This window comes from Mytilus galloprovincialis, chromosome 6, assembly GCF_965363235.1.
Source record: "Mytilus galloprovincialis chromosome 6, xbMytGall1.hap1.1, whole genome shotgun sequence".
NCBI classification, from domain to species: domain Eukaryota; kingdom Metazoa; phylum Mollusca; class Bivalvia; order Mytilida; family Mytilidae; genus Mytilus; species Mytilus galloprovincialis.
This window is the reverse complement of record NC_134843.1, coordinates 37,111,880-37,127,707: the sequence shown is the minus strand read 5'-3', so window position 1 is coordinate 37,127,707 and position 15,828 is coordinate 37,111,880. Positions and strand designations below refer to the sequence as shown.

The window sequence follows — 15,828 nt, the reverse complement described above, 5'->3', positions numbered from 1 at the left end:
AGTGGGAGCTGAGGGTGAAACAAACAATTTTTTTTTCTCAGGGTCCAAAACAAATTATTTTTTTCACCAAAACCTGGAAACAAACTTTTTTTTCCAAAAAAAACCATAGCCCCCCCCCCCCCCCCCCCCCCCCCCCAGAAAATCAAATGGTTTCTGCCTTACATACTGGTTCCCAGTTATGCTCTCTGTGTTCCATATCGCAGAGACAGAACTGGGGAATGTTACCAGTAAATAAACACGTGCATATTGTTTACATTGAAATCTGTGGTAACCTTTCATTCGAGGTAGGGGTAGTTAAGAAAATTAGTGTAAGTTTCAACTCTGAGAAGTTCGGGGCATATAAACGTTGAAAATATGCCGCACAGCCCTATATTTTGACCTTTGAAAAAAATTGTGGTGCAAATGAACTTTCAATTCTAGGATAAGATTTTTTTCAAAACTTCATAGTAAAAGTGGTACAGTTTTAGCCGTAAAAGGAGTTCCTATGGGAAATTGCATTGTCAATATTTACAGAAATGCAACCTATATAGGGTGAAAAAGGGGAACATTCAGAATTTAACCAAATTTGCTTTATTTCACAGATTTTAAAGAAATTAACTCAAATATGAAGTTTTATAAATATTTAATGAAGATTGATAGAATCCTGGGCCTTAGATATGATGCCTCAGCATAAATTCACAGTTTACAGTATACATAGTTTACTTAAAGTCCTGGATACAAAATTAATTCATAACATTTGCATATTTGTAAGTAAAATTGTTAAAAAGTGCTTATATTTACTCTTCGCAGTCATTGAAACTCATAGATCCTTCCTGAATATTATTTATGGAGTATTTGTATCCTTTCGATAACCCAAAATTAAGCCGCAACACCTAATTCTTCTTTTTTGTCACCACGGCATAACAAATACAAGCTAGAAAAACAAAAATATCTCAAGAAAACTTACAATAGTGTGTTCTATCCTGAATATGTACTAAATATTTCAAATTGCTAGAAACAGCAGAATGATTTAGGAAATTTGAGGCCCCAGGGGCAAAAAACATAGAAAATTGCCTACCCCCTGGGTCATAAAACAAATAATTTAACTTGTAAATGCTATGATTTTCTGATTTTAAAGTTCTTGATATAGAAACAATAACTATGTTTGGAAGTTATGCAAAAATCAGATGTTAGCAGTCATCTCTACAACATTTTAAGTGAATTTATATCTCAGACTGGTATCTGCATACATACAACTATTGCAAATATGGCTTTGTTTGAACACTTCTAGTATATATAGTAGCTAAATTGTGTCAGATATATGGTTACAGATGATACTGTTGTGACAAGAATTCTAAATTGACCATTTGAGGCAGAAAATGTGTTCTTTAATTGACAAATAGGCATACAGTAAGATGTGGACTGGAGACAGAGGCTGGATTGGATACTTTATATAATCTTGAATGTTGTGATGATTGACTGCTAAACATTACATTTATAATATTCTGATATGCTTTCAATATGTTATCAAAACAGTTTTTAACAGGTTCTAGGTATTTTTTATCAGAAAATATGTAAATAGGGTAAGCTGGCAATAATTAAAGTCTTGTTTTCAAATTCTTTAAAAAATTGCAACAGGGGAGGGGGTATAAAATGTATAGTAAAGAAAAACTTTAAGACTATAATTCTGATAAATGAGTCATAATGTGAGAAAAACTGATTTTAGAGAGTTTTCTATTTGAATAAATGTCTGTATAGGTTGCACTTTGTAAATACAGCTGTTTCTGACAACACGCCTCTTTTGGGGAGAAATAGAATATTCATAGAAAATTAATTTTGTTTACATACTGGTTCCCAGTTATGCTCTCTGTGTTCCATATCGCAGAGACAGAACTGGGGAATGTTACCAGTAAATAAACACGTGCATATTGTTTACATTGAAATCTGTGGTAACCTTTCATTCGAGGTAGGGGTAGTTAAGAAAATTAGTGTAAGTTTCAACTCTGAGAAGTTCGGGGCATATAAACGTTGAAAATATGCCGCACAGCCCTATATTTTGACCTTTGAAAAAAATTGTGGTGCAAATGAACTTTCAATTCTAGGATAAGATTTTTTTCAAAACTTCATAGTAAAAGTGGTACAGTTTTAGCCGTAAAAGGAGTTCCTATGGGAAATTGCATTGTCAATATTTACAGAAATGCAACCTTAAGAACATTCAGGCCAACCTTAAAAATATGTTTGTTTGCAGTTTTCCGACTGTACCTTCAGACTGAAGGGTCGGTAGGTTGGAAAAATATTTTATTTTATCAGCCAAAATACAGTTTAAACAAGCAGTTCCACTAAACCAAGTTTCTTGTGAAGAAAAAAAAACATTTTAAAACAACAAACACTGGACATGCTGAAAACCAACATCAAATGAACAGGCATTTTCAGATAAAAAACTGTTTAACCAAAACTGAAACTTTAACATAGTGTCATTATCCAATTTATGACATAAAATATGGTATAATTATTAAATACTGGAACACTTATAAACAAGGAATGTCATTATGACTAGAACTGTTTTAAAGAAATATATTCAGACATGTATGCTTCTTGACTAGAATGTTTTCATGAGTAGAGTATTTTCATCAGAAAAATGTAGATATTAAAGATTTATAAGACAATGTATTAAAGAGTATTTTTAATAAAAAAAAATAACCATTGAATCTTCCTCAATTGAAAAAAAGGCAACTTGAAAAAAAGTATCAAGACATTCGACTGTTTTCATATTTCTAACAATATTTAATTATATATGTGATAAGGTTATATTTTTGCCAGGCTTTAATGAAAACCAAAGAAATCTAAAGTTTGGGGTGAAATTCATAGCACCCCATTAAAAGTAAATGGTCTGTACTGAAATGTTTTTAATGCATAAAAAAAATTGGCAGAATAGCTCCTCAGGTCATGTTTTAATTGAATTCACACAGGCCACACAGTTTGGGTATATTTAATATTGTAAGAAAGAGAATAATTGCAATGAGTGGGGCAGCCCCCCTTATCCTAAAGGAGCATACTCATTGCAATCGAAGATAGATTTAATATAGAGAGAGTATATTTATTTTTCAAGCTAACCATTCATTTTCTCTACATCTTTGTGTAGTTAGGGTTGCTTCTTATTGATTTGGCATGATCTATATCCATTAACATTTCAAATGAGCCCTTCCTCAGTACAGGCGTGTTTACAGATATCCATGAAGATTTAAGTCACGGAGGAGTGGTTTCATCTTTGTCGTCTTCACAACGATTTGTAGAAAATATGCCATACTTCAAGCTGCTGTCGAATTACTTAACCACTGAAATTGGTTCCATAAAGTCAGGCTCCACAGATTCTGTACCCGATTTGTTTGAGACAGAATGGTTATCGTGTCAGTTATGAATATCCGCTGCATCATCGTCAATGATATCATCACACATCATTACATGTGCCTGAATCTGTATAAACAGTTTACTAATACACTTTTTTGTTTGTTATTTGTCTTAAAATTGACACGAGACGACAGCGTAAAGTACTCCTCCGTGACTTCATGGATACCTGTAGGGAAAACGGTAGTATTTAATTTTCCCAGCATTAGGTTGGCCTTTTGTGTACCCAAGGCAGGTGAAGGAAGTCAAATTAGGAGCGCTGTGATTGGATGTAAGGGTACAATATATTTTTTATTTATCTATGAATAACTGCAGTGTGTATATTTACAATATAAATTTTAAAACCTATTGAAATATTTTCTAGAGAATTATTCGAAAAGACTTGCAAAATTTCATAAATTTGGTGCAAAATGACGGTGGGCATGGATAACATAAACAAGCTCCGTTGGAAGTTGGTCATGATACTATTTGGCTTTAATTTTTAAAACAGAGTAATAAAGTACTAACACAACATATAACTGTTTTATCCAGGTTTTTATCTTAAAAAGTGGTAAATTTAGAAAATGTTAACATTGTCGCCTATGGCAGAATAAATAGTACCGTTTTCCATGTAAACAATTTCCATGTGCTTTATCATTAAATGGTCACATGAACGCTTGACGGGAAGCTAAGAAAAACCGAACTTGAAATGCGTAATTGACCCAGACTTTAAATCATTTCCGGAAAGGACCCAAAATTCCGGATCGCGTCAATAGAAGTATTAGAAAAAAATTCTTCAAATTTAAAGCAATAAAATTTTCACAGTCGGGAGGATTTTCAAGGGTCGGTCGGTAAACTGCAAACAAACAATATTTTAATTTAAGCCTCAGCTGAAAAATTTAAATGTTGCATGCCAAAATAAACAAAGTTTTACGTTCCGTTATTGTATCTTCGATGTGATTGTGCAATATTATGACTTACCAAATCCAAAATTGTAGAAATACACTGAAATACATGTATGTGCGTGCTTAGTCGTTTTAAATGTTTAAATTTGTTTCGTTTATTTGCTGTCTGATTGACACATGATTAACTTTTTTTAAGCCACATTTATAAGCATTATGTTTTCTGGGCTGTGCCTCCGTCCGTTCGTTCGTCCGTTCGTTCGTCCATTCGTCCGTGCGTCCGTCCGTCCGTCTGTCCCGTTTCAGGTTAAAGTTTTGGTTAAAGGTTTTGGTCGAGGTAGTTTTTGATGAAGTTGAAGTCCGATCAACTTGAAACTTAATAAACATGTGTCTTATGATATTATCTTTATAATTTTAATGCCATATTAAAGATTTTATCCCATTTTCACGATCCCCTGAACATAGAAAATGATAGTGTGGATGGGGCATCCGTGTACTTGGGACACATTCTTGTTATTCTTGCATACCTAAAAGATACACATCTACCACATGGAACGTGGAAGGAATTTGTTACAAATAATTCTTTTAAAAGTGAAAGTTCGAGAAACTTTGCTTCAATATTGAATGTAATTGCTTTATACACACAATTTAAAAAATGAACACATTTGAACTATATGTTTTACCTTTTTAATTTAGTTTCATCGGATGTACTGAATAGAAAGGGTAAGTATAGTAATTACACGTTTTATAATTATTAAATTACCTGTAAAAATTGTACCTTTATTGATATAAACCGCATGACTAACACCAGAGACATATATACACATGTGTATATAATATGTCTCTGCTATTAAACATGGAATTCAAAAGATCATCTCATATTAACCATACATTTAATATGGCTGTTTGGTCCAGTTAATAAGTATTGTCCATACGGCCCAGCTATATTTACTTCCTATTATAGGGACCAGCTGTATATACGTCCTTTCAAACTGACTGACCATACGGACAAGCTGTATCTACTTCCTGTCATATTGACCAACTATGTATACTAACTGCCATATGGACAAACTGTAGCTACTATACTGTCATATAGACCAACAGAAGCTACTTCCAGTCATACGGACTGTTGATTATTTACCGTAACTTGCTGATTTTGTATTAGCCTTATATTTTTTTGGTCTGCAGTATTCGCCTTCGGTCCTACGGCCCTCGGGACCAATACAGCAGCCCTTGAATCAAAACAAGGGTAATTACAAATGTACATAATCAGAAAGATAGTAACACTACAGTATTGTATACATTTGCATTTCAAAAAAGATAACGTGCATGTATAAAAAAGGAGTCTATATAATGAGTATCATTCAGAGACGTTTAAAATTGGGCTAGTAAGTACTGTTTTCTAAATCGCATTATTGTGTTTGTTTTTACGCTCAGTCCCTTTTCTTACCAGGAGAGCATTCAGTTAAAAAGGTTTATATGTTTCGAAAAATCATAGACGATCATTCCGTTATTACTGATTTGATGTCAATTATTAGTATGTGAAATTACTTCCAGACCCAAAGCTGTAAAAATACTCAGAAATACTGGCATTGGTCGTTTTTGTTATTTGTATCGTTGGGTTCCTTACTCATTGACCTATAATTCATGTTATTTCGTTCATACTGGAATAACATAAAACATATATGCAGCTAATATATTCTTGTAGTAGACAGTAAATGTGATTTGGATATACAAATATGATAATTCGGTCTTCTCACTAGTATTATAACCTTTGTCAAAGTGTGGGGTCCGTTTCGCTGTGCGGAATGTATGGATATCCGTCGGTGCTAACGTGAAATTCAATGATTCTTGCAGGAAGAGTGCAACTAGATTTGTATGTTAAATGTCTGTTAGAGGAGTCGTTTGGAGGTCTAAATGTCCAAAAACACCACTGTTTTTTTAGTGGCAATCATATTTTCTCACCTTCACCCCTTACCGTCCAAAGTTTATCGAACCCAATGCATCTATTGCAAATATTGATAGCAGTTTATATATACATGTAGTTTTGAATATGCATAGGCTAATTACGACTAAAGGTTAAGCAAGTAACAAGTCAGTCATCAACTTCCTAGAGGAGTAAACAACGTACTTTAAAAACAACAATGATTCATTGTAAATGATAATCTAAACGTACAAGGAGTTATCTAAAATCATGTGACTTTTTTATGCAGCAGATCACTATACGTCTATCAAACACAAACCTTTCCAGAAAAAAACTTCTAGACATTTAAAATTTAACATATATAGTGGACAAGTGCAAAATCAAATTTAAAAAAATGTTGGGAAATAGTCGCAAGGCCCCTTCACATACATATATTGTTGGACAGATAAGGGTGCTGACCACAGTACAGGTGTTCCCACGAATTTAAGTCGAATTAAAAAACAAAATTGTTTGCTTGTATTTGTTTTGGTCAAAATGTATTGTAATTTGTACAAAATGATAATTTGGACTCAACATAAATATACATATATATTTACAAAGACGCAGTTCTGTGATAATAATAATCACCAATTAAAAATAAGCCACTCGAAAAACGAAAATTTAATCATTTCAAAAATGAAGATAATTTGTTACGTGAACGTATCTTGCGACATTTTATAACAATGATATAACAATTTTATATTGGCAAAATTGATATCATATAAAAACTATCCAACTTTGCATTTTACAGTTTCAGACTTGAAAATATCAGGTGAGATAAGAGTTATCATGGGCATACCAGATCGCTTCCCACCTACTGTAATAGTGGCAGAGCTCTCTAATGTGATGTGTAAAGCTTGTTCCGTAATTAAAGACAAGTCAAAACAACTGGAATGTAAAAAGAAACATTGCCTGCAACAAACCTCGCCATCTAAACTGTCATATGCTGACAAAGCCTTATTAGATCGACAGATAAAAAAATACATAATTGATAATAAAGGGGATCCGAAACAAGTACCAACGATCCTGCCTATACTAACAGACGCTTTGTGTAAAACATGTTACACAATGAAGGATGCTAACAAACGAAAAGAATGTATTAAGAAATTTTGTGTGGGGACAGCGGCACCGATTGGACTCTCTCCAAGTCTTATAAAGCAAGGTTAGTAAATTTATGTACTGACTCAAAGATTACAGACAACAAGCATATTAACTCCTCATTCTATCCTTTTTTCAAAACAATTAAACGGGCTGCTCATTCACCATTTCATACTACAGTGAACCTTTTATCGTTGAATACCAATAACAAACAATAGGCTCTCAAGAGCCTTAATCGCTCACCTTTTATATTTTTGCTAAAATCTTTCATCAATGCTTATTTTTGCTTTTCAATATACATTAATGAGTGGCTTAAAAATATCATTTAAATGTCCATTGTAACTGTCATATTTTCGTTAAAAGCAAAACAAATGCATTTACCCATAAGTTCCATATTTGTCATAGTGTCTTTGTTTCTTGACATACAAGGAAATAAAGTACAAAATTTATACTAGATTCATTTGAGAAGATTTTTAAAGTTTAAAAACATTAACAACTTGTGTAAAATTGTCCTTAAGGGCTTTAACTCATTAAGGGATCAATTGACATTTTTTGTCGTCTCGGTTATTGTATAGAAAGGTATATACTATGAAAATTAGAGCGAGGGGCTTTGCCCCAAGCTCTTATTTTCATAGTATATACCTTTCTATACAATATCCAATTTAGCACATATTTACAACTTGAGTAATCCTGTAATTAGTCTATTGATATGTTTTGGCTGACTGGATGTAGCTCATTTACGTAGTTTTGTAAATCTACTCACTATAATATCATTGTAAAAATGGGATTTCGAAAGGCCCTTGACTTTAGAATGTAAAGAAGGTAGCTGCTGGTGTGAGTATGTTTATTGATATGAACGAAGCGTTGTTTTACTATACATGTACTTATTTACATGGTAAGATGACAAAATGAATTGACCAAGAGCAGACAATTCTTAAATTGCAGTGAAAGCTTTACATTCTTGAAAACATTTTTTTAATTTCACATAAAACCTAAAACTATCTTAATACAAACAGTTGGACCCCCCCTCCCACATCTGTGGTTGAAACACCTTTTAAAAATGGCTGCATCTGCCCCTGGTATGTACCTGTTCCGGACCATATGAGTATTTGGACCATACGCGTATGGTCATGACCATATGCGTATACTCATATGGTCCGACCACACGCGTATGGTCCGACCGTACGCGTATGGTCGGACCATATGAGTATAATACTCGTTTGATTATTAACGGGACGGACCATATGAGTATTTGGACCATATAGGTATATTTATTTCTCCAAATTACATTATAAACGTTTCAATAATACAAGAACTTTATCTAAAAAAAACAGTGATGGTTTAAAACATGACAATTTTTTAATTTTATAATAAAAAAAACTACGTAAAAATTTAATATTGATGCCATAGTTAGTTTTCATCGCTAGTTACATTAGTGCATGTAGGCTTGGATGACATTCACTTCCACACGGTATCATAGCTTTTTTGCATTTGCAAGTTTTGTGCACGATCTTTTTCATTTACACATTTTGTTTGCGAGTGAAAAACAAGCCTTTTTTGCAGCTGCGTACAGTGATACCGAGGTCTTTGGCAATTCTGATGTCTACAGTGTTTTTAAGAAGCTCTAGATCTCAAATATCGTAAAATGGTTGACTGCAATACACCATCTTCACAACACAACTTAAATAAACTAATAGTATGCTACTTTCCAGTGACTTCTTATGTAACAGTTCATTAAGAAATTTTTGGGATTTAATTTTTTAGTCGACATATTGCCATTTACTCGTAATAACAAATCGGTTATGACCATCGGTAATGACCATCGGTATAAAATGTCTTTACTTTAAATTTGACAATTAAGTAAAATTAACAATGTGAAACTTCTTATTTTTATTTAGCTTATCTTTTTATTATAATATAACGATAAAATTACCTATATGATAGCGTCTTTTGAATGAACGGTCATACCATTAAAAGTATTAAAAGTTAACTGTAACAGAGTGTTTTTACCCCGACCATACGCGTATGGTCGGACCATATGAGTATATACCCATATGGTCATGACCATACACGTATGGTCCAAATACTCATATGGTCATGACCATACGCGTATGGTCCAAATACTCATATGGTCCGGAACATGCCCATAGGTAGTCTAGTGGATAGTTTATACTCTTTTTGTGTACAAAGTATACTTGCATGGAAGATAAAGGATTACAAATTTTAGATTGAGTTGTACTTAATTAAGGTATAAAGCACCATTATTATTACTCTTTATTTAAATGAAAGAAACTTTTTTAATTGTCAAAACAAAATTTAGATCAAAAGATTGATTAGTAGGATGTTAAAAATCTGTTTGAAAACTAATTACAAACTATTTAGTTAAATTTGGAACACATCATTTATTTCAAAATAGCCAGTAGCAATTTTTGTTCTAATATCTTGATTACAATACAATGAAATCTTACCTTTGTGGTCATTCATGCGTAGTAACTTAGTACACGGAAAAAGCATGTACTATGAAAATTAGAAGGCAAATTTAAGCAATTTGATTGGACGAGAAGTTGTAAGTATGTGCTAAATATAAATCTTATTTGTAGATCTTACTTTCCTGAACTTTTTTTTACAGATTTTCTTTATCTTCAATAATATTCAAGATAATAATCAAAAACTGCACAAATTCTCTTAAAAATTAGTGACAGCAATCCAACAAAGGGTTGTTCGATTCATCTGAAAATTTTAGGGTTAGATCTTGACAAATTGAACAGTTTAACACCATGTCAGATTTGCTCTAAAAGCTTTAGTTTTTGAGGTATAAGCCACAAACTGTATTGGACCCCTATGTTCTATTGTTAGCTATGGCTGCCATGTTTGTCAATGAATCAAAACTTGGGATATAAATTATAAACTAGATACGATAAGGAACATTTAGTTAAAGTTTGAAGGTATTTGGCCCAGTAGTTTCAGAGGAGAAGTTTTTGAATTAGTTTACGACGTCAGACAACGGACAACGACAGACGGCAAGTTATGGCATAATCTCACATGGGAACCTTCGGGCCCCGGTGAGCTAATAAATATAAGCGGACGTCGAATGTAAACTTTTAAAAGTTAAAATTGAAACATAGTGTAATAAAAATCTATGAGACTATTAAGATCGACGTCATTTGGAAAGATAAAAAGTATTAAGAAAACAGGTCTTTCTCAGTATTTGTTCAAATATAAAGTCGGTTTAACATGTTTATACCTTCTTTTTTTAGTTATTCGTTTATTTTGCACCTGTTGAATGAAAATAAATATTTAAACCATGATGATTAAGAGATTATCATGGCAAACGCTCAGATTATTCTGTCGCATAATATATTTAATGGGATACATTGACCTTGTGTTTTCCTTTCTGTTTTACCAACTTTCATTTTTTGTTGTTATACAAGATTTTCAACCTCACCGCAAGACAAAACTGTCTTTTATCTTTCCATACACAAGAAATTACTGGAAATATTCAGGAATATAACTCGAGATAGATAATTACATGTACATATTAAGGGCTTCTTTTCAGCAATTTTTAAAAGAATGAAACGTTGTTTGTTAAATACTTGCTTTCAGTAACTTTTGACATATTTTATCAGTTTTTTGTTGTTGCACGGCAATTGTACGGCAGTCACCTGTTTATATTTGTCTGTAGCATACGCCTGATTACAATCAGTTATATTCTATTGTTGCTTTCTTTACATGTTAAACTTCTTAATGAATTACTGGTAGCGTTATTGATGTTAGTATTGACATCTTGTCATGGGTCAAAGACGTCATGCTGTTGTACATTTACCATCAGCGGTTCTTTCAGAAAGGGGTGTAGATTGTAGTTCGTTTAGTTGATTCATAATAATTATATAAGAGTCTGGAAGTCACCTCTGTATGTTTATCATTCTCTTGTGTAAGGTTGGCGTTTATGTCACCTTTTTAATCATTTCTGCATTTGTCAACAAAAGGAATAAGTAACATGTTGTTTTGAGATTACCATTTTTTTCTAATTTTTCAAACCAACATTTTTATCACCGAAGATTAATACTGTCAAGTTTGAAGATGATAATTGAGGTTATTGCAGAGGGTTTCATCAAAAACTGTGGTATAATTTACGAAACACCGCAAAACTATCCACTAGATAACTTTTATGTGCTTGACTGTCTCTTTGGTATCTTTCGTCCCTCTTTTATGTGTGCGAAAAACTTTATAACTCCTCATCGGAAAATAATTCCAATGACAAGATGTTCCATAATTGGAATTTAATACGTATAGAAGAAGAAGAAGATATGAAATATCTGTTTTAACCTATTGCATCTTTTACTGTTTAAAATTGTATATAATTTCATATATTTTTGTTTTTTCCTTGAAAAAGATATTTATAAAAATATCAGTTGAATAACCCTTTTCGGGCCTTGCACAAAACGTTCCGCATACTTTCTTAAATAAGCACAGGCTTCTGGAATTGCGGGAATATTAGTTAGACTTGATTTTTCGACAGCGATGAACGTACATAGGCGGCGGATGACGTTTAAAACGAAAACAATGTTGCATGAATTAGATTTTCTGGATTTTGAAGTTTTTTTTTTTATTTAATCTAAACTTTAAAAATGATTTATATTTCGAATATTAATTTCTAATAACGAGGAAATTTCTGAGAATTGAGATCAATCGTTCCACGTTTTGGATTGTATCATAAGCTTTTAAAGTCGTTCATTTAAAGAGACTTTAAAATGATCACGATTATAATTACATGTTGACAATAGGTAATTTATACAAAAAGTTTAGCTTCATTTAGAGTAGCCAGACGCGGTAGCCTATCATATTTTCACGGTCCAACATTATTTTTATAACTTAAGTAACCTCGTTAAGTCTATGTGTCAGCAGTGTTTAACAAATCTGGTTCAATTGCCGGATTTTGAAAGGGCGATTCAGCAAGCCAACATTTTGAATAATAATTTAAAACTTTAAATATTTTTAACATATACGAAGTTTATTAAAACGGGCGTACCGTACTCTTTGTTCAATTCCCCTTAAACAAATGCCTTAGCAATTTTAAAACCTATACAGGCAGCTGTACCGTGGAGCCTATGAGGATACAATAATTCGAAATCAGTTTTCCAGTATATTTATATATAAATAATAATCGGAACAAATTTATATATTATTTATTACTTGCATTTGTTCTTTTTGAGGAGGCACGTGTACATGTGCATGTACATGTGTAATTGTTGTTGTAGTCAATTGAACTGTCACATAGGTTTTTGTAATCTTCCATTTGCACTATATATTTTCATGTTTTATAATTGATATAACCATTTTACGTTAAAAATTCCAGGTGCAAGCATTTTTCCAAAATACTTCCCAGGATTAGCTGTTGTAGCAGAACTGACAAATATTTTGTGTCAGGCATGTTCAAAATTAACGGACGCTAAAAAGAAACTTGAATGCGAAAAGAAATTCTGCCTGCAAAAGTCTATACCGACTGGAATGTCAAAGGCTGACAAAGCGAAAATTGATGCAAATGTGAAAAAATATCTCCTTTCCAGAAAGATTGATATAAATAATCCAGAAAAAGTCATTCCAATACTGACTGATGCCTTGTGTAAAGTATGCTCAGAGTTACCGGACCCGAAAAAACGAAAAGAGTGTATTGCGAAAAATTGTTTAAGATCCTCAAAATTAAGTGTTCAGAACCAAACAATTAAAAAACCTGCTTCTCATACAGATAGTTTGAAATCGACACACAAGTGAGATCTCATTGAAATCATAGATAGCACCTATTTGACATTGACTTCATAAGGACTAGTATAAAGCCATAAAACAGAGTGAAACTGTGTTATCGTGTTAAAAGAATTAAAATTTTTCTGTTATTCTTTTTTTATTTTATCTCCCTCCTATGAGGGAAATTGTAAGTTGCAAAACGTTAGACATTTCACTAACCGCTGTTATTGCCTACTAGTCCAAGAGGAAATGCGTATCATCGGTAGTCAGTACTGACAAAGTTTGTATCATATATATAAGAAGATGTGGTAGGAGTGCCAATGAGACAACTCTCCGTCAAAGTCACAATTTGTAAAAGTAAACCATTATAGGTCAAAGTACGGTCTTTACATGGAACCTTTCTTACATTGTATATTTAATTTTTGGTATTTGAGCGTTCCAGAAAAGCTCTTTGGGCGCATTCAATCTTTCATGTCCTTTTGTTATTTTTTATGTGTAAAACTTGCTAATAACTTGAACTGAAGAAAAATCAATTAGTGTTGAGTGAGATCTAAACTATACGACAAAAAGATGATTTCAACTTACCTATTTCAATGTTGCAACATTCCTGTATTTTGAGCTCATATCTCCCACTCGATACTATGTTCTACGGTTTGCGTTTCCTATTGACTGTGTTTTATTTTTTTAACACAGGGTTGCTGCTACTCACAAGGAAACCATAAAAAACAAGGGTTCTAGTTAGTAAAATTGAAGTCATCCCTTCGAAATTACAGGAGTTGGGGAAATTTTATGTAATATATGTTTCATAGATGACGACACATATGTTTTAATCGTTGTAATCACAATCCTGTCCTATTTTCCCAAATGGGACCTACTAAATAAGACTTATCAACGGGGTTGTACTTACATTGTTAACACGACGATTGGTACCTTTTGAGCAGGGGCAACAGAAAACACACCAGGTTTTGATAGGGTTTTAGTTGCTGGTTTTTATTAGTTTTCTATGTTGTGTTTTGTATTCATTTGTTAATCTTTTGTGTTTTTTCTTTTTCCCACAGTGTTGTAAGTTTATTGGCGAATAAAGACTTTAAATGTCTTCTAAGCCCCAATTGGTCATACATGTAATTAGTCTTGTAAAACAATGTACATTCCTGACTCCCAATTGTTATAGATTTAGCTCTTGCGCTAGCGTTCTTAATGACAATAAAAATAGGAAAGTGCTTAAGACACAACACATGTACACCGTATATAAATCGTTAGTTCATTGATATAATTTACAGGAAGATTAATAAATAAACATGTCGCGGTGGGTGGATCTATAAATGATTTTTTTTGGACGTTTGATTTGTTACGACCATGATGACTAAAAATTAACAATAAATGAAATAAAAACGTAACAAGCAAAAACTTTTAAGATACTTTCAAAGTTTAATATTGAATTCAATAAAGAATATGAAAAACAATATCTAACTTTTATTGGTTATACCACCAGAGTCTTATTTAGTGCAAAAGAAAAAGTTATCATTGTTTTTTTTGTTTATGTTTTTCCGTTTTATGGTTAATTTTAAATCTGGTTATTTATTATGTTTTGTTTTTCTACTTAAAATGTAGTGAAAACAATATTTCTTTATTTTCACGCGTTCGACGCGCTTTTTGTAGTATACTTTCATCAGGAACATATTCATACAGTCGAATATATGATTGATGAGTTATAAGAACCGTAACAAACTATACAAACAAAAGGACAAAAAAATAAAATACAATCAAATCCATCCACGGTAAACTTTTTTTTATGGGGGGAGGAATTATCACCTCAGTTACGTAATAAAATAAATTTATGAAAAGAAAATGTTCGTGTTTAAGAATATTACTAGTGAGCGAATGATAGTGCTGGGTGGCAACCACCAGCCGTATCGTTCCAAAAGCAGACAAAAAAAACCCCCAAAAACAACATGTGTATCAATTTTTTGTGCTGACATGAATTGTCATGGATATGGTTATATTTATAAACTTACTGTTTACAAATTTTGAATTTTTGAAAAACTAAGGCTTTTCTATCACAGGCATAGATTACCTTAGCTGTATTTGGCAAAACTTTTAGGAATTTTGGTTCTCAATGCTCTTCAACTTCATAATTTATTTGGCCTTTTAAACTTTTTTGGATTCAACGTCACTGATGAGTCTTTTGAAGACGAAACGCGCGTCTGGCGTATATACTAAATTTAGTCCTGGTATCTATGATAAGTTTATTTACAACCACTGGGTCGATGCCACTGGTGGTGGAGATTTATTTCCCCGAGGGTATCACAAGCCCAGTAGTCAGCACTTTTTGTGCTGACATGAATTGTCTTGGATATGGTTATATTTATAAACTTACTCTTTACAATTTTTGAATTTTTGAAAAAAAAAACTAAGGCTTTTCTATCTCAGGCATAGATTTCCATAGCTGTATTTGGCAAAACTTTTAGGAATGTTGGTTCTCAATGCTCTTCAACTTCATAATTAATTTTGCCTTTTTAACTTTTTTGGATTCCACGTCACTGATGAGTCTTTTGAAGACGAAACGCGCGTCTGGCGTAGATACTAAATTTAGTCCTAGTATCTATGATGAGTATGAGTTTATTAATTATGTAAATTCATCAGGTACGCTTAAATAATAGCTAAATACATCTCAAACATTCCAAATAATGTTTTTACTGATACTGCAAATTAGCATTTTTGTTTTCCTAGAATTCTCTCCTCAACATACGTTTTAATTGT

The 15,828-nt window shown here is 32.5% G+C and overlaps 1 protein-coding gene across 1 annotated transcript in view; it reads left to right on the top strand.

The window, feature by feature from the left end:
• Positions 1-13,217, top strand: part of LOC143079499 (uncharacterized) — a 14,018-nt gene extending 801 nt beyond the window's left edge. Inside the window, exons 2-4 of the mRNA XM_076254863.1 lie at positions 4,962-4,988; positions 6,980-7,390; positions 12,683-13,217. Of these exons, the coding sequence (XP_076110978.1) occupies positions 4,962-4,988; positions 6,980-7,390; positions 12,683-13,098 (854 nt within the window). The 3' untranslated portion in view covers positions 13,099-13,217. The remainder of the gene's footprint in view (positions 1-4,961; positions 4,989-6,979; positions 7,391-12,682) is intronic.
• Positions 13,218-15,828: the final 2,611 nt, after the last annotated feature.